We start from the raw sequence: 20,919 nt of genomic DNA on the forward strand, positions 1-20,919 counted from the left end.
ACATTTTTTGTAGCACCAAAACATATGAAATACACTTTTATATAATGTCTTAAGAATTAGAAACTGCTCTAAGAGTACAGAATTTTAAAAATTGAATCGTTATTTTCTTGTGGGTAGCATCCAATTTTGCCTAGATACTGGAAGAATGGTACTGGTTGAGAAAACACCTACCCAGTCTCTCTTCACTGCATGTTTCCCAATCAGCTTTCAGAAGCTCATGGGAGGATGCAGGGAAAGGAAGGTATCAAGTTGTCTACTCACATAATAGTGGTGGTAGCTTTGACTGTTCATTTCATTAGTACCCTGCTTTGGAACAAAAAACATGTCTTTTTTTTTAATTTGAAAGCCATTTGATAGCAAAGCATCTCAAAGAATTTTATTCTTTTTTTAAAAAAATTTAGACCTTAGTTCAAATGTCAACATAGTTAACATTTCTTCCATTTCTTTTACATTATTAATAGTTTACAGTTAAGTTTAATATAGTATTAATATATGGGGTTATATAAAATCAGGAGGAAGATGGAAAAGCAGCCTGAAGAAGAAGGAAACTGATAATTTGGTAGAGCAGCTTGGCTTGGAAAGATTTCACTATTAATCAGAATGAACTGTCATGAAAGATTCTCTGTTGAATTATGAAAATTAATTTTGGCATGTAGGGTTATCTTAGTTGATGGCAAAAGTTTCTATTTGTTTTAGTGTGGTAACAATAATAAATACAGATATTAGAAACTCTGAAATGTGTGGGTTTTTTCTTAGCCAAGTTTAATAAACTGAATGTACCTTTTTTTTTTGCTAAAAATAATTAGGCATAGCTTTTGCAAGCTTTTCTTTATATAAAATGGTAATGAAAAAATGTCCAGGACTTGTGTGTAACATGTTTCGTGTTATGATTAAGCCATAACACAACAGTCCTAGAATACCTGGGTTGAGGAAAAGAGAGATATATTCACATTCCATAGCTAGGAGAGAGAATAAAGGACAGCTCACTAAGCCCCAGTAACTAACACTTGTGTAGGCAGGTTGGACCTATTTATAAAAGAAACAGAGGGAAGGAAATAAATATATAGAGACTCATAGAAACTAAAACTATACTTATAATAAATCCATTGGAATGTGTAAAAATATAGCAAACATAGTAAAACATAGTAAACCTGTAAAATAAATTGCATAACAAATTTGAGACATATATAACGTTTAGGGAAAAACATATGCATAGAAATAAGAAATAGTTTGTGAAAAAGTAGCTAGTAAGAGGTGTATAAGTCTAAGCAAGGGGATAGATCTTCAGTTGTATTGATAAATACATTTTTATTTTTGTAAAGAATATATTATTTTTGTAAATCTTCCTCTGCAACAAGAGGAGACAAAACAACAATTCTTGTCTTTAGCCTGTACCATTCCTCTTAAAGAAATCCATCATATTACACCATTCCTTCATTTTGGCCACTTCTTTATTTCTGAATTTCTGGAGTTCAGACGTTCTCTTATATTGAAATAGGAAATCTGCAGGTATGTTTTGTTTCTCAGCTTGTTCACAGATGGAAACTATTACAATTTTTGGACAAAATTCTATCAGGAATACAATTCATTTATTAAATCTACCTAACCAATTATTAATAATCACTTTACATTCCCAGTCCCATAGATACACATTAAGTGCCTTGACGGCCTAAAGTATTTGTTAGGAGATGTTCAATATTTGGTGCATTGGTCCCTGTCTCTAAAGGAAGCAGACTTGTGTATACCTTTAGAGAGGGACTTCATTCACAAGCAAATTTCTCTGAAACCATGTTGTGATGGCAGACAACAGTTGCTCACATGGTTAGAGCAGCTGTTTTCAGGCAGAAGATCTTGGCAGGGCTTTGGACAGCTATGCCAAGTGTTTGAGGAGCTACAACTACCTTTGCAATATGGATCCAGAAAATCATTCACCTAATCTGCAAAAAGTAATTTGTTAATCATGTCAAGTACTCAAACGTTAATACTGGATGAATTTGACATTTAGAATTAATTTCACAAGTATGTGTCTATTTCTGAACATTTACATGTAATTCTAAAGTCATGTTATTAAGCTAGTTTCAACTTTTGCTGTTAAAGGACCTTTCTGAGATTGCCTCATCCACACAGCACACTAAACTATAATATGTTTTTTTTATATATGAGCTCCCTCATTGTGCTTTTCAAGCCATGATTTTTGAAGTATTGTATGAGCCAGCTATTGTGGCTTACTAAATGAACCATGGCTTAGGATAATGTCTGCATCCAGTTAATGTTAACCCTTTTATATTTGTATTTCTCTTCATCATTTAATTATTAGTAACTTTCCCTGAATTAGTCACTATATATGTGAGTCTAATCTCCATCATCCTCTATGTGATTGAGGAGCATATTAATTATATATGAGTCAAATATATCTGGGGACAGAATAATTAGAATAGAATAGAGCTGGAAGGGACTTTGGGAGTCTTCTAGTCCAGCCCCCCCTTCAAGCAGTAGAACCTATACCATCTCAGATAAGTGACTGTCCAGTCTCTTCTTAAAACTCTCCAGTGATGGAGCGCCCATGATTTCTGAAGGCAAGCTGTTCCACTGGTTAATTGTCCTCACTGTCAGGAAGTTTCTCCTTAATTCCAGGTTGCTTCTCTCTTTGATCAGTTTCCAACCATTGTTTCTCGTCCTGCCCTCTGGTGCTTTGGTGAATAACGTGACTCCCTCTTCTTTGTGGCAGCCCCTCGAATACTGGAACACTGCTATCATGTCTCCCCTATTTCTTCTTTTCTTTAGACTAGCCAAACCGAAGTCCCACAGCCATTCCTTGTATGTTTTAGTCTCCAGGCCTTTGATCATCTCTGAATTTTTTCCAAACTCTCAACATCTTTTTTGTGATATGGTGACTAAAATTGGCTGCAGTATTAGAAGTGCTTGGCTATGTATTGTTATTGCATACAGTTTATCAATACCTACGTTTAAAAAAAGCACTTTGATTTGTAAATCCAGTCATTGTAAAGACAAAAGCATATCAATATAATCAAGTATTGATATATGAACCAAGCTAAGGTAGTTTTAAATATACAAAATATCCTTTTCTTGTTTGATACTGCATATACAATCTTGAACCAGTCCATATAATTATTCCAAGGATGAAAGCATGGAAGCTCTGTTTGTGTCTCAAACTTTCTAGAATTCACAAAAAAAAGAGACAACTGCTCAATTAACAGTCTCCCTAAATTTTCTTCAAGAGCAGGGGAGCTCTCATTCTTTACAGAATAAAATTACAATTATAATTGTATTTGTGTATGACTTCCCTCCTTCTCCATTTTTAAAATTATTTTTTTATCAAAACAATCTATATTAAATATTCAATTGTCATTTGCATTATTTTATGCAGGCTATGCTATATAACATGACAACTTTTACCACAAACTTGCTGATCAAGGTTGTTTGGGGAGGCAAGTACTAAGACAACTGACTAACAGTGTTTTGGGAAGACAGACACTGAAGGGGGGGCAGGAGTTGTCTAGCTATCTGGCAATTTAAAAAAATAGACCACTCAAGGAACCTCTACAGACTTTTGGGCTGCAGTTTGAGAATCAATGCCCTGCACCTATAAATGGGTTACGGGACTACAAATTTAGAATGAAATGTAGGCTGAGAAAAGTTCTGCTTCTGAACTTCCCTTTAATTCCTCTCATATTTTTTGTAATTGCAGCCATCCATACCCCAATGGACTACTTTCAAATTCTTGGAAGCAATTTTTCATATAGCACAGTCAGAGAGCATTCCTGATTTGTATATACCAATGTATCCAAAGAGATTCGGTCCTTTGCAATTTTTATTCTTGAAGCAATTTCAGAATTTCTAATTTACGTGTCAACAGATATGCTATTTATATGTAACTTGACCATCTCCTGAAAGGTGAACGTTGTTTGAACCTAGGAAGCATGTCTTCTCTTTTGTAATGCCCATCTTCAGGAACAGCATCCTCTCCAGAGAACCCTGCTCCCACCCTGATGACATTCAGACAGTCACTGAATGCTTGTGATTTGTTTCTTTTTAAATTGTTCTTATCTTTTTAGTGTAAGCTGTCCAGAGTCACTGGAGTTGAGCATATTCTAAATTATATTAATTAATTAATTATACTAATTTGGTTTAGAAGAAATCAGTATTATGATGAAAAAGGAAACCACATCCATGAAATAAACTTCTAAATTGGACAGAGAACTATTGAGAAAAGGGCATGTTCAGGTATAAGGTATAGAACATATATTCTTTGGCTTTATTATATGCGGAAGTATAGTTTCAATGATTCACATTGTACAGGACGTACTGGTTTTTTTCCTTGAATTTGTTTAGCAAAAACTGTGATCTAGAGGTAGCATACATACAATTAATGTTACAGCTTATACCGGGGTGTCAAACTGCCAGCCCACGGGCAGGTTGCATCATGCTGAAACTGCGCCCACCCCATTGCCAGCAATGGAAAAAAAGTTGCGATACATTGCAACACGTCACGTGACGTGGCTTATACCCAATCAGCTCTGAGATTCACTGAAGCACAGAATGTAAGGGACAGTGCTTGTATCAATAGTTAGCTGCTGCAATGCTTATGAGTTGAGGATCTTTTTTCTTATATTGAAATTGACCTGTTGCAGAAAGAGGACAAAGAATTGAGATATTGACCAAGTGCCTTATTATTAAGACTCTAATGTAATTGAAACAGATACCAAATAGGCTGGTACAATAGATAAAATATAAAATAAACTGAAAGTATGCAATTAGAGTCAGTTGCAGAGAACATAAGATTTAGTATTCGGTAGTCTGAAATAGAAAAGTTATTTGATAATATATTGGGAATATGGATTGTGACAAAGTTAAATATTGTGATTTAAAATGTATTTCGACATATTTATCAATATGGTGATCTTTATAAATGAAGAAACCTTTGGTAGTATTTAAAGTGTATTTCTTTAGAACTTGGGTCCCAAAAATACAAGGGCAGAAATGGCAGGGCTTTCCCACCCTTTGTCTTCTTACAGTTAATTTCCTTAAAAGAAAAAGCTCTTTGGCTTGGATAAAGGCCAGGAAGCTGTAGCAGGTGGGATTATGTGGACTGCAGCAGGTGAAACTATACTGTATGGGCAAGTATTCTGAGAAAGTGTATTTCCTTTACATAGAATACTGTGGGATCTCAGTATTTAGTCTTGGTAATGATAAACAACTAGAAGTAGAGACCTATTCTGTGCATGAGTGTGATAAGATTTCAGTACAGTTAATTTGATACATTAGTAATTATTATATTATAGTATGTTTATAATATTATGCAATATTATATATTATAAATAACAAGGATGTGTTAGTATTTAGTCCATCAGCTGTTTATTAAATACAGGCACCAATAACAAACTATTTGTTTTGTTTTGGTGAATGCACTGAGAGCAAATATCTGCTGTTATAATATTTTATCTTTATACTACATAATGCTATAAGCGTAAATAGCAAATTAGGATGTCAGGGATCATGTACTGTATATTGGGCTTCAAAAGAAATACAGTATCATATGCTGCATCAGCACCCCTTGGTGCTGCGTTACCAAACTTGTTCTAGTTGAAGGATAACTCAATATCCAGTGGCAATAAGATAATAAAATGACCAAACTAAACAGGTTGCTGTTTAGTGGATTTTGTATTACAGAAGTAATGAGTTATCCAAGACTCGGTCAAAATCTTAATTATACTACTATACAGTTTCTTTTGCTTTTTTTGTACAAGCTATTTTCCATTTGTCTTCCTTCTTTTAATATTAAACCTGATTTTTTTTAGACTTCGAGAACAAGAAAGAAAAGAGGCAGAAGAAGCTAGTCAAAAAGAAATAGAAGAATGGGAGAAGTCTCTTCTGTCTCAAGCAGCTCCTACTCGAATGGAAAACATGTGGGAAATTCCAGCTATTGGCCATTTTCTTTGTTTAGCACAACATATTTTAAATTTGCCTGAAATAGTATTTTATGAATTGGAACGCTGTCTTTTGATGCCTCAGTGTAGTCCATTTTTGTCTAAAATAATGACTTCTTTGTTAAGTCCTCCCCATCGAAGATCTACTTTGCATCGAAGACCAAGTTTTCCTTACAGGACTTGGGAAGCAGCACTTAAACAAAAAGTACAACAGTGGTATACAGCAGTTGGGCAAACTGACAGTCCAGATAGTTGTGCAGAAAAACTTGGCCTCTGTCCTCAGTTTTTCAAAGTTCTTGGAGAAGTTAGTCCTTTGGAGGAAAAACCATTTCATGAACTTCCATTTTGTCAGAAGGTATGGTTGCTTAAAGGCCTCTGCGACTTTATATATGAGACTCAAAAGGATGTACAGGATGCAGTACTTGCTCAACCTATTCATGAGTGCAGGGAAGTGATTCTGGGTTATGATTACTTAGAACATGCCTATGTTCACTTCCCACAGTTCTGTGGTGCAGACGTACGGATTTATAAGCAAAAGCCTTTTCATGCTCCTGAATTTCCCATTCCTGCAATTAAAGTTAAAAGAGTACCACGCATTAAACTGGAGAAGATGAAATGTGAGTATGGCACCAAAAGCAATGGGGAAATTAGATTTGGTGCTAAAGAGCAGTTGCCTCATGCAAAACAAGAACCTGAAAACAAATTTTGCTTGGCAAAGGTTCACTTGAATCTCTTGAATGTTATACCAGAACATGAAGTCAAATACAATTGTGAAGAGAAAACACATAAGGATTGTGACTTTACAAAAGATTGCTGTAAAGAAAATCAAGATAAAAGCATTGTTTCAGAAGATGGTTTGGGGGAACCTCTTAGCCCAGGAGAAATCAGGATTCTAGAAAACAAAGAAAAATGTGGTGAATCTTCAGTTGTCAAAATTGATGGAATCCCATTAAAAGAAAACACACTTAAAACATGCCAAATGCATGTGAACGGTAATCAGACTGACAATCCAGACTTTAATTGTCACAAAGTTGCTAAAGAAGTGACTTCAAAGAATTTGGTAGAACAGAAAACACTAATGTTTAGTAAAATAAGAGCAAAGAAGAAGAAAAAGAAGAAAAAGAAATTGAAAGATATTTTGAATGAAAGCCTTCAGAGAAAACGCGAGATTCATCTCCACTCATTAAAATCTTATAAACCTGAGATCCAGAATAAGTTACTCATGATAAAAAAGAAAGCCAAACATAAGAAGCACAAATCTGGTAAGATGAACAAAGCAACAGGGGGAAATAATTTTGCTGATTGTTTTTCTATGTAAACTTTTAATGCTGGCACTAAAAATTATGAATTTGACTTTCTTTCCAACCTATACTGTACAGGTAGCATCCCTCCACACACAGATGAGAGGGGAACTCCTCCAAAGGGCTGCAGGAATGGAGTTCAGATTCTGAAGATCTGAACTATGTTCCTGGAACCATTCAGAGGAGTTCCCTTCTGCGCACAGAGGGGAACTGAACTCAGCAGGCAGCTCTTTCGCTCCATCTGTCTAGGAGATTGCTTAATGACTGCAACCAGGAGTGCAGAATTGCAGTTGTTGAATGAAGCAGCCACCTGGGCATTTCACTCAATGTCATCACTTTCTCTCAACAACTGAGATTCCGGTCCCAGTTGTGGTCATACTTTGAGGACTTAGCTATATTAAGTTTGCACATTATTTGTATTTTTACAAAAAATAGTGTCATCAGCACTACATAGGCTATTAATGTTTCTTCCCAGTGTTGAATTCATCTTCCAATCCAGCTTCCCTCAATATATATACTACATATAGGTTGAAAAAATAAGGGAAAAGTATACAACTTTCTCTCACTCTTTTGCCAATCTGGAGCCAGTCTTTTTTGCTACATTCTATCAAAACTGGCTTCCTGTCCTGTGTATAGGTTTTGCATGAGGAAAAGGATATATTCTAGGATTCCCATTTTAAAACAACATTCCATAGCTTGACATGATCAAAATAATCAAAGGGCTTTTTGTAATCAATAAAATGTATGTTAACTCCTTTTTTTCTATTCTTTGGCTGTCTTAATTATCCAGAGCACATCAACAACAATGTCGTATATTCCTCAGCCTTTTCTGAAACCAGGTTGCATATCTGGCCACCTCCCTTTCCGTACAGGATTCTAATTTGCATTGGATGATCCTAAGCCTTATTTTGCTAGCATGTCAAATTAAGGATATTTTATGATAGTTTGCAGAGGCCATTACATTTTCTTTCTTTGCTATTAAAATATAGACTGACCTTTTCCAATCTGTTGGCCACTGTGTATTCTCACAATATATTTGTTGGCATAATTTGGTTAGAATCCTTTCTGATTCTTCTTCTGTTGCTTGCCGTATTTTTGAAGATATTCTTTCTATTCCTGTAACCTTCTGATTTGGTAATGACCAGAGTATACTGATCTCACTAGTGATCTTCTGAAACTAGAGATTTCTCCAGTATGAGGATGGAGAATCCATGAATGGGTTTAGACTGTCTTCCTGCCCAATTAGACTAAGTCTGACAAACTTGCCATCCCTCTTGCTGGGCTAGAGTACCACCCAGTCACGACTTAGTCTCATGCCCAGCAGGACGCGATAGTTGTTGGCTCCAGTTGTCAAACTTATTCTGACAGGTTGTATAATTTCCATTCGTGGATTCCCCGTCTGTGTTATCGCAGCGCTGGGATCAGCACTGCGACAAACCGCCCAGCGGTTTTTCCCTAGCTTTCCTCACGTCCCTAAATCGACCTCAGCCAGATTGAGAACGAACAGGGATTTTAGGTTTAAAAAGAAGCTCTCTGAGACCGTGGCCGTTGCTCACCTAGATCGCTCAGCTTAGTGCAGCGCTAAGTTGGGAATATCTTCCAAGGTATATTGGATATTGATAACTGTACTTTACAGAATTACAATATACTCCTTTCATATTTGTTTGATCTTCTTTCAATCAGTTACTACCAATTGAATCAATTACTATCTTTTATCAGCATCCTTTAGCTCATACCAGTTCAAAGTTGGAACCTATTTCTCAATGAGGTGATGTTTTCTAAGACTTTGCTTGCTTTTCTATGTCTGTTTCCATTTTCAGTGTCTTTACAGCTTCATAATACTGCTTTATGTCTCTTCTAACAGCTCTCTGAAATTCTTTGTCAAATTTCTTCCTGAGATCTTTGTCTTCCATGGCTTTAGCTTCTCTTCTTGGCAATTCCCACTATCCATCTGAGATTTGCTTTCTTCTTTTCCTTACTCTTATGCACTCTTTTTCACACGAATCCTTAACAGCTTCTTATAGTTCATTCCAAATTTCTTCTGGATCGCTATCCACAAGGTTCACGATTTCAAAATGAGTCTGGATGTTCTCTTTGAAAATATTGGGTATATGATCAAGATCTTATCATACAAAGTGGGTTGTCTATGGAGATTCTCAGTCATCCAGGTCATGGTTGTCCTAAAAGTGCTTTTTTGTTTTTCTTTGAAGACGTTTCGCTTTTCATCCAAGAGGCTTCTTCAGCTCTGATTGGATGGTGGGAAATGGAAGGATTTACACAGTCCTTTCAACAGTTCCAAGAAGGCTCCACACTCATTTGCACTACTCAAGTGACTCTGAGGTCACAGATAAATCTCCAAGTGGCCTCAACGACTCTCTAAAAGAATGCAAATGACCAGTTGTCTGCAAGGAATGTAAATCTTTCCATTCCCCACCATCCAGTCAGAGCTGAAGAAGCTTCTTGGATCAGAAGCAAACGTCTTCAAAGAAAAGCAAAATCCAGTTGCCTCTTGAAAAAAGCACCTTTGAGGTGGAAAATGGTTGGATTTTTTCTTCCAATTTAATTTAACCTGGAAGTTGCTCATGAGCAATTAATGAAGTATTCCATAGTCAGACCTTGGCCATATCTTTACTTTTATAAAGGAGCTCTTCCACCTCCTTGTACCAATAATATAGTCAATTACTATGTACTCTCTCTGGTGATTTAAATCTCATTTTGGTTACTTGAAGGCTATGTTGGCAATGAATAAATCACTAGATTGGCAGAAACTAATGTTGTTCTGCCTTATTTTGATTTCCTAGGCCATACAGCCAGCTACATTTTCCTCCTTAATATTTCCAAGTTTGGCATTCTAATCGCCAAACATAGGTAGCATATCTTGCTTGCAGTTCTGTCAGTTTCAAATTGAATTTGATCATAAAATTCATCAATTTCTTGTTCTTCTGCATCAGTGGTTGGAGAATAAACTTGGATAGTAATCATATTATATGGTTATTCACAAAGTTTATTTGGTATATTTTTAAAAAAAAATAATCCCACCTTTATTATTTTTATGAATAACTCAACCTGGCAAACATATGAAATACACTTTCTTCCTCCTATTTTCCTCATAACAACACTCCTGTGAGGTGGGTTGGGCTGAGAGAGTGACTGGCCCAAGTCACCCACTTGCTTTCATGCCTAAGGCAGACTAGTGCTCATAATTTCCTAGTTTCTAGCCTGGTACCTTAACCAGTAGATCATTTGGTCATTGATTGCATTGTAGTCAAGTATTGTTCTTACTATATGTTTCCTGTGAAAGCAAAATCATTCCAACTTCTTTTTGTGTCTTGAGTAGTAAACTCTGATCTTTGGAATGAAAATATCTGTCAGCCTTACTAGTAGACCAGATAGGAAGCATCACCTGAAAAACTAAGGAGGGTCCCTTCTGGGCCTCTTGCCCTACCCACGAGCCAGCTGTCTCTTACCTGTGTTCCCTTCTCCCAGGGTCTTTCCCACATGCCTACAGAGTACAATTCCAATTCGTTCTGTTTACTAATACCTAAACTAGCAATGTGTAGTTGTTTCATTTCATATTTCTCTGTTCTGAGCTTGTTCATGCTTCTTACATTCCATATTTCCTTTGTAATTCTCTCTTTGCAGCTTTGGATTTTCTTTTCCTGCATGGCAACATCAACAACTAGACTTCCTGAAGGCTTTAATGTAGCTACATTATAAACACTATTAACACACTGAAAGATCCTCAGCTTTTCCTCAATACTATGTTGAATGCCATCTGACCTAAGAGCTCATCGTATGGCAATATATCATCAATTACTTTATAGTGTTTATACACTTTCAATGTTCTTCACTCATCCACCACTATGCTGAGGTAGCACAGCAGAAATTCCAGGCGAAAGAACCAACATTATTACTAGCTACTCAGAGTCACCTCGAATCGTGAGATGGGTGACATATAACAGAATAACAGAGCTGGAAGGGACTTTGGAGGTCTTGTAGCCCAACCCCCTGCTCAGGCAGGAAGCCCTATACCATTTCAGACAAATGGTTGTCCAATCTCTTCTTAAAAACTTTCAGTGTTGGAGCACCCACAACTTCTGGAGGCAAGTCATTCCACTGATTAAGTGTTCTGTCAGGAAATATAAATTAAATAAATAAATAAATAACCTATGGGTCTCTCTGGACCCTCTTTTCAAGAACTGCCTTTAAAAGCAAAACAATTTCTTCAGTATTTGAAGATCATTCTTTTTAAAAACTTCCCTATTACTCTCATAAAAAGGGTCTCTGTCTTTTTGCAACAATGTAAAATCAATGCATTGCTTCTATTCATTATTCAAATAATGTATTAGATACTCAGAGTCCATGTTTCTGAGCCATTGATATATTAAGTAAACTTAGCTCAAATGACTAAAATTAAGCAGAATTCAACTATTTTGAGTTCTGCTCTTCATGAGCTTTACTTCTAGTTTCATAATAGGCAGAAATTCTCTTAAAATCTTTGACTTCTCTGTCTGGCCTCTAAATATTGGTATTAGGATTTGTTTTTGGACAGATATGATTGTCTGATTGGTTTTGCTTAAAATGTCCAATGTGAAAGAAAAGTTTAAAGAACTGTGTTAAGTTTTGATTACCCATGTTCTCAAAACATTCAAATGGAAAGTTTATTTTAAAACAATAGTTAATCGAACAACATTAGTTAGCTTGACCTTCAGTAAATTCAAGATCAGAGGGTAGTTTATACATTCTATTCTATCATCAAATAGGTCACAAAAGGAATATATTCATTGCAATTTGAACACCTGTAATGTATATAATGTAAGAATATCATACTGTATCATTTCTATATGACTTATGACACTTAATCGGAAAAAATAGAAATGCTTTTTTTGGTCATTCATTTGCTTATAAGAATTTACTGTCTCATCTTTGAAGACATAGGTTTATGGGATATCAGATATATGAAATAGGTAATAGAAGAGGAAGTATAAAATAGTCCAGCCAAACTGACTATTTACTACCAAAATCAAACAGTAAGAAGACCTTGCAATAAAATGTTAACAATGTGAAATGTTTTTAGTTAGTGGTATTCCAGTGTTTCTTAATGTATACTCGGGGAACAGCTGTTTTCCATAAAAACATTGGAAGTGTGCACTGAATGTTCATAAAAATACTTTATCCTTATACACATGGTCCCACACTGCTGCCAAATTGCTGTGGGGGAAGTTTTATCACTTTGATCAGTAAAGTGGTGACCATCTCAATTCATAAAGTAAATGGAACTGTTTCCTCCCCTTTCTGACCACAAAGCAGTTGGAAGTAGAGGCACAGCAAGAAGACAAGATACCTGTCTCTCCAAGCCAGATTGCACCAACCATGTTTCCAGTCACAGATTCAGTAGCCGTACAGTTTGAAGAAAATTAATAGATCTCTTTCAGTATTCCATGGTCTTGAAAAGTTTTTTTTTTAAAAAAAATGACCTACCCTGTGCCCAATCCCGTTTTGTGTTTGATTTTTTCCGTTGTCTAACAATCAACATTCCTTGAGTACTAAGTGCACTGAGGTTTTGCAAACATGGGATTTTCCCATGCTTGCTGATAATTTTCTGTTCTGCATCAATTTGACTGCATGATGTTTAGAACAGACAGAGGCAGCTGTATTCACTATTTACTTATATATCAAGAATGGGTAGAAAGGGTATTCAACTAGAACAGCAACTAAACAGATCAAGAAGGAGCAGCCGATGTCCTCCAGATGCAGCCCCAATGACAAGGAATTTTGAAATTTATAGGGTAAAGTATCTGGAAGACATGAAGTTATCTTCCATCTCTTTCTTTTTTCAGAAATAGAATTACCATCAACCTAACCTTCTTCATCAAGTGTAGCCTATTATACTCAACAGCTATCTAATCGGAATCCAAATACAATAGTTTGCCTAATACAGGTAATCCTCGATTTACAATAATTCATTTAGTGACCGTTTGAAGTTACAACGGCACTGAAAAAAGTGAGTTATGACTGTTTTTCACACTTACAACCATTGCATTGGTTATGTCATCAAAATTCAGACCTGTGGCAAGTGACTCATATTTATGACGCTTGCATTGTCCCCGGGTCATGTGATCACTTTTTGTGACCTTCTGACAAGGAAAGTCAGTGGGGAAGCCAGAATCACTTAACAACCATATTCCTAACTGAACAACTGCGGTAGTTCACAATCGCGGCAAGAAAACTCACTTAACTGTCTCACTTAGCAATAGAAATTTAGGACTCAGTTATCAGAAGTCGAGGACTACCTGTATTTATGGGTCAGCTTGTGACCTTAAATGTATTTTTTGAATGTCAAAGTCAGTTATTACTTTTAAGGGTAATTAGGATTTTCTGCTCCTATCTACTTTGAATATTCTGGATGCAGGATATGTTGCTTTCTTTAAAAATTTAGGCTTGAATTCTGTCAGATAAGATGTGAATTGTATATGTAAGTTTAGAGAAAGAAGAGAAAGGACATATATACATATGAATGAAACTGAGAATATTGGTTTTTAAAAAAATAATTTTTAAGGGTCCTTCAATATAAATCCAACATTACCAGAATATTACTAGTCTGAGAAAAATAAAAGAGTGATTTTTTAAATTCAAATCTTGAATTTGAATGAAAGTCTTATACAAAGCCTTACAATAGTAGTTGTCTGGAAAGTTACTATGACAAACATTCTTGATTCCTACAAACTGTTGCAAATTAATTTTCAAATCCATATTTTTACACATATGAATTTATATAGTTATGTTGCAAATCTTTTTTCCCCCTTTAAAGGAAAGAAATCCATATCTAAAAAAGCAGTTACAAAGAAAAGGAAATCTATTACAAAGCCTATTGTCCCAGAATTCCAGGTAATACCTTTTGGGTTTTATTTGGTTCAATAAATGATTTGAAAATTTGTAACTTCTACAGTGACTGGTTAATACCTCCCTCACTCTAAATAATACTTAAAATAACATTACCAAATTAATAATAAACAGTAAACAGAATTTGTCCTGAAATAATCATAGAATATTTTTTCTAAATTATAGAGATTTTTCTGAATTGTATTGGTTAGGATCCAGTGACCCCTGCATGTAACAATAATCTGAGAATTTGTTTCAGAGGAAGATTATATGGAAGAGAATATTTGTAACTCAGGGTTAAGCTGTGGAAACCTTGATGCTGTCCAAGCTTGGTTGTTTACTTGCAGATGTTTCATTACCAAACTAGGTAATATCATCAGTGCTACAAAGGAATGGAGTTTGTTCTCATTTTATATGCTAGTGGTACATCCATGAACACCAACTACCAATCAGAGGACATGATGAAAACTCTTAACTCCTTAAAGCTCCTTAACCATAACTTCAATTGGGGAGCTGTGAACATCCTAGACCAGGGGTGTCAAACTCAATTTCATTGATGGCTGCATCAGCATTGCGGTTGCCCTCGGGGGGTGTGTGGCCAGGGTGGGTGCAGCCTACTGGGTGGGCGTGGATGGAGTGGGTGTGGCCTACTGGGTGGGCATGGCCAGCTCTACATTGTTCGCATCAAGGGTGCCTGTGGGGGCCTGGGCAGGAGTGGGACAAATCTGAGGGTCTCTGGCAGAAGGGGCCAAATCTGAGGGTCTCTGGCAGAAGTGGGGCAAGCGCCAAGGCATGGTCCATTTCTTCATTCCTCACAAAGGGTGACACCTCCCCACCATGCACTCAGGGGGCGGGGGCGACACAGCAGGGGCTGGTGCCTCAGTGTTTCCAGATGGCCTTGTGGAGCTAAGACTGAATGCGTTTCAGCATAGATGGCCACCACAAAATTGTACATTGGCTCCCGGCCAGCCTGGGCCAAGGCCAAGGCAGCGAGGGCCGTTCCCTCACTGTTTCCAGGATGGCTTCGCGGGCCACATTTAACCATTTTGTGGGCCGCATCCGACCCCCGGGCCTTGTGTTTGACATGACTATCCTAGAGCAAGCCAAGTCCAAAACTGCTAGAGAATTTCTGAAATCTTGGCACTCAGACAAATCAACCATTAACAGGCACCAACAGAGATAAACAACATTTAAATAGCATTCAAAGAGACAGTCAAAAAGCCAAAAATAAATCACTAAGATAAAACAGCTCCTCACCAGCAATCAACACACAGATGAGCAGAGATTAACACCAAGTTTAACACTAGACCACTGATCAAAAAGTAAACAATATCCCAATCAAGAAACTACCAACTCAGACAAGCAACCCAACAGTAAACAACAACTCAATCAAGAAACCACCAAGACCATTCCCACCAACACTGACAGTGCAAGCCACTTGTATATAAAGAAAACAAACCCCCATTCCCTTTCTAGCACTGATGATGTTGCCTGTTTGGATAGTGAAACACCTACAAGAAAACAACCAAGCCCAGAGAGCACCAGGACCCCACAGTATATTAATGTATTTAATATTTATTACATATATTGATGGACTGGTCGTTTTCCAACTATGAATCCTTATATAATAATTTGGGGGCCACAAGCCAGCAGTGACACAACTGGTTTTAAAATAGCTGCTCGGAGTTTGTGGTAGTAGGCTAAATTAAATAAATAAATAACGTTTTCCCCCTTGTGTGTATGTGGTATAATAGGAATGGAAGGATTCTGCCATTCCCACATTTTATTCCCTCCAGAAGAAGGTTCAGAATTGGACTATTTGAGAGCATTTTATAGTTACAGTAGAGTTGGAAGGCATCTGGGATACAGAATAGCAACCACTCATATCCTTAAAATCACTTCATACCTGAAAAATTACATCTTTTTTTTTTTTCATTTTACTGCTGACTTTTAGCATCCTTAGGGACAATATGTAGCACAAAGTCTGCCCACCACTTTTTATGGAACCAAATGGCATCAAAACTTAACAAAAGGGCAGATATACTTTAGGGGAAGAACTCGTATGAGCAGACCAATGAGAGCTGAGTATGCTCAGTGGAATCAAAGTCTAACTGGTGCTTTATATTTGCAACATATATTCAATTATTTTGTAAATAATTGAGTGCAGTGATACTTATTTTTTAATAGATTGTGCTGCATGTCTCTGATTTTTAATAATTTAACTTTTTTCTCTTATTCCAGCTTATTTGCACTAATCTTGATGAACTCAGGGAATTAATTAGAAAAATTGAGAATGAACTCAAAGATATTGAACATATTAAAAAGAAATCGGTATGTGTTTTAATTTTTTTTTCTTAATGCATCATATTAAAGCTATTTGTTAAGATCATTTCTTTTAGATAGCTAATCAAAGGTTTCTCAGTATTTAGATCTGGTCTTTCAGCTGTTACTGAACAAAAATTCCTAGTGTCTTCCACATTGAACATATTGACTGGGACAGTGCAACATCTTGAAGGCAACTGACTCTCTAATTTCTAATTAGTTAAATCATGAAAAACTAAAAGATTTTAACTATGATACATTGTTGGTTTCTAGTTAATTTAAATGGAAAATATTTGAATACCAATATTTGAGCATTATCTCTAATTACACCTTATAATGTTACCTTTACCTTTAGATTTCTATATTGTCTATTTCCTTCCAATCTCCTAACAGATTTATCAAAAACTGCCTCCTGAAAGACTTCCGAAAAGGAAACATAACTGTATCACTTTACTACATTGTGGGTTTTATCTCATGAAACTAGGGGGAAATTACAGGTAGTGCTTGACTTACAATGTTTCATTTAACGACCATTCAAATTTACCATGGCACTGAAAAAAGTGACTTATGACTGTTTTTCACACTTACGACTGTTGCAGCATCCCCATGGGTCATGTGAACAAAATTTGGATGCTTGGCAACTGACTCATATTTATGACGGTTGCACTGTCCCGGGGTCATGTGATAACTTTTTGCAACCTGACAAGCAAAATCAATGGGGAAGCCAGATTCACTTGAGAATTGTGTTACTAACTTAACAACTATAGTGATTCACTTAACAACTGTGGAAGGAAAGATTATAAATGGGGCAAAATTCAGTTAACAAATGTTTCACTTAGCAAGTAGACAAGACTTCTGCTCAGCCATGTATTAGGATGTGAGTTAATACTATAAGCTAATTCTTGTAAGATTATTCACAAGTAAACATTTTCTTTCAGTAATACTTCTGTGCAAGTAAACATACAACTGAAATTCAAGTACAGATACGTGGTTCCTCAGATAGCCAGGCTGTACCCCAAAAGTGCTTTGTTAAATGATAGTGATAGCCAGCTTCTTGAATAGCACCTGGGAGCCAACTAATACAGCTTGGAAAGCAATGAACGTAAAATGACACTTCCTTCATTGTCTGTGATGCCACATTCTGCACCACTTGTAGCTTCCAGATGGTTTTGAAGGGCAACCCATATTATACAGATGTGACCAAAAATATTGCAGAACTCCACTTTGCCCCAAAGAATTCTAGTTTGCTATGGAATAAGTTGAAACGGACAGTCAGTGGCCTCCATTTTTATTTCATAGTCCATGCAACAAAATAGCAGACATTTTGTTTTTCATGCATGCTTAGTGTATTCTTGTAAATAATAAAATAAATGAAAAAGGCATGGCCATTTTACCATATCTATAGCAATCCAAGTGATCAGGAATATATTTAGATACATTGCAGGGCTCATTTTTCTGTCTCTAAGCTGCCCTGAACTTAGTGGATTTTACTTTTGAATATAGATGTAAGATTTTGCTATTAAAATATCAACCAGATTATTTAACCTAAATTTAGATTCCTATCATGTGGACTATTGCCCTGTCTAGTCCTATAAATATATTCTGGGGTGAGATATTTTTTTAAAAAAAATACTTTTTCTTCATTTGGGAAATCCAGCATGGTAAAGTGTTATGGTGCTAGGTTAGGAGCAAGGGAAACTCTGGGTCTAGTTTTCCCTGTAGCATGAAAATCCTCTGGGAGATTTTGAGCAAGGCACTCCCTCTTAGCAGGGCGGTGCAGTCGCTCAGTGGTTAAGACCCTGGGCATGTCAGCTAGAAAGCCGGAAGCCCAGGTTCAAGACCCAAGAGCCATGCAATGGGGTGAGCTCCCATTCTTACTCCAGCTTCTGCCAACCTAGCAGTTCGAAAACATGCAAATGTGAGTAAATAATAGGCACCACTTCCAAATCCTCGGTAAACAAATTGTTTGGGAATGGATCTGGCTGTATGAGTAGTGTAAGAGATTACATTCATGCTGCATTTGCCATCGTATTTTGCCTTCATTTTTTCAAACTCATATTCCTGCTTGTACCTTACAATAATTTCTTTGTTCTAAAGTGTTGATAACTGCAGATCAATAATTGGGTTTGGTAATAACTGGTCCTATAGATAATACACTGTTCAGGATCATGTTGTACAGCAAACGTGTCCAACCCATGCCTGGACAGCTACTAATGCGGCCCCACAAGATTGTAAACATTTAACATTAGTATGCTAAAATTATGTTGTACAGTATAAATTTTGGGATAGTGTCTGCTAACATATGCTGCCTATTAAACTCTTGTTTCTAAGTAAGATAGAATAAGAAGGAAACGCATTCTGAAAAGATAACTTGTAAAGTATAGCTATAAGGAATGTTAAATTTAAAGTTAGGTGCCTTATTTTTAAACTGGCAATACAAGCATACAAGCCATAAATAGTGGACATGGGTTTAAATGAGTCACAGCAGAAAACCTCAATAATCAATCATGGGAGAAATTCTGGTAAAAGATTGGTCACGTCACTAGGTATATGCAAGTTAGGACTGAAAGTAGATGAGCAGCTGAGGGAAATAAATAGGCCAGTTCCAGGTTTATCTGATTTTTCTTCCCCTTTTAAATATATATTACAAAAAAAAAACATTTATATCTTGCATATTTAAAGTCTTTGTTAATCTGCACTTTATTGCTTCTTTTCCTTAAACCACCTTTGGAATGTCAACAGCAAAAGAAGCTAAGCAATGATAATTGCTGTTGTTACAGTAAGAAACTTTTAGAGCAGGGTCCGCAGACTGGTCCTGGTCTGTGGCCTATTGGGAACTGGTCCACGCAAGTGGCAGGCAAGCACATGAAGCTCTATTTGTGCAAGTGGCAGGCGCGCATACAAAACCATCCCTCCCCGACACCACTGTTGGTCCATGGAGCCAGAAAGGTTGGGGAACGCAGTTTTAGAGGACAATCATTTTTTATCTGGAGACGTTCCTGTCTGCCCACACAAAGTGAAATCCACAATCAGAGGAGGACTAAAGAGTGGCAAATGACAAAAGAATCATCATGTCATTGTAATGCAAACTCCACCTTTTTGTACATGTGTTGTGATATTATATGCAGGTACAAAAAGGATAGAATAAGTTTTGAATTCAGATCTTAGGAGAAGAGAGGAGGAAAAATAGTCACTTCAGCAATCGAGTGATTTAAGTGTTTTTCCAGTTCCCTAGGCCTGATAAAATGGCCAGGTTTTGAGGGCCTTCCAAAATATCAAAAGGGACGAAGCTAATCTAATTTCAGAGAGAAATGTTCCATAAGGTAGGCACCACAACAGGGAAGACACACCTTCTGGGACCCACCAAATGTAGATCCCTAGCTGATGGTATCTGCAGCATACCTCCTTTAGCAGATCTAATAGGGTAGGCTGATGGAACCAGGGAGAGGCAGTCCCTCAGATAGCCCAGTCTCATACATGAAAGGCTTTAAAGATCAAAACAAGCACTTCGAATTGAAAGCAAACTGGCAACCAATGCAGCTCACAGAACATGCAGTATTCTAGGAGCCTCCACTGCTGAATTCTGTACCAGCTAAATCTGCCAGGTACAGTATTCTTCAAGAGCAGCCCCATGGAAAGCACACTCCATTTATTTAATTTGGAGGTGACCAGGGCATGAGTGACTGTGAGCAGGGCCTGCTGATCCAGGAACTGGCCCAACTGGTGCACAAGATGAAGCTGTGCAAAAGCCCCCTTAGCCACTACTACCTGCTCATCAACCAAGAGTCATAATCTAGGAAGACCCCCAGGTTGTGCACTGTGTTTACCTGTGGTAATGCAGCCTCATCCAGCACCAGAGATGGCATAGTTGTAGAAACAACGGACCCCCAAAACCAAAGCCACTCAGTCTTGCCAGGGTTGAGCTGAAGCCTATAATTCCCCATCCAGACCCTCACAACATTCAGACACCGTGATAAGACTTTCATGGCATTGCTTAATTCCTCAATGGTGGACATATAAAATTGAGTGTTATACACATACTGATGATGCCTCACCCTATGGTGACAGTTGAGCTTATCCAGTGGCCTCATGTTGAAGAGGAGAGGAGAAAGCATCGAACCCTGTCATCACTGGAATCAACCCTGAAGGAAGGAAGCAGACCAGCATAACACTATGCTGCCTACCTGCAATCTTCTGAGCCAATCCAGAAGGATACTATTGCTGATAGTATTGAAACCTGCTGAGAGGTCAAGTAGGGCAAGAATGGATTCACTACCCCCATCCTGCCCAAACCAGAGGTCATACAAAAGCTAGACCAATGATGTTTCCATTCTATATCTGGCTCTGAATCCTGGCTGAAAGGGATTCAGATAATTTGCTTCATTCAAGGTCATCTGAACCTGCTGTGCAACCACCTTTTCTGCCACCTTCCCTAAAAAGGGAGGCTAGATACTGAATTAAAGTTG

The 20,919-nt window shown here is 37.1% G+C and overlaps 1 protein-coding gene across 1 annotated transcript in view; it reads left to right on the forward strand.

The window, feature by feature from the left end:
• The window catches only part of KIAA2026 (KIAA2026 ortholog), a 49,254-nt gene that overhangs the window by 21,002 nt on the left and 7,333 nt on the right, over positions 1 to 20,919 (forward strand). Inside the window, exons 3-5 of the mRNA XM_015820625.2 lie at positions 5,820 to 7,210; positions 14,061 to 14,137; positions 16,373 to 16,462. Of these exons, the coding sequence (XP_015676111.2) occupies positions 5,820 to 7,210; positions 14,061 to 14,137; positions 16,373 to 16,462 (1,558 nt within the window). The remainder of the gene's footprint in view (positions 1 to 5,819; positions 7,211 to 14,060; positions 14,138 to 16,372; positions 16,463 to 20,919) is intronic.

This window comes from Protobothrops mucrosquamatus, unplaced genomic scaffold, assembly GCF_001527695.2.
Source record: "Protobothrops mucrosquamatus isolate PMUCROS unplaced genomic scaffold, P.Mucros_1.0 scaffold1151, whole genome shotgun sequence".
Classification (NCBI taxonomy): Eukaryota; Metazoa; Chordata; class Lepidosauria; order Squamata; family Viperidae; genus Protobothrops; species Protobothrops mucrosquamatus.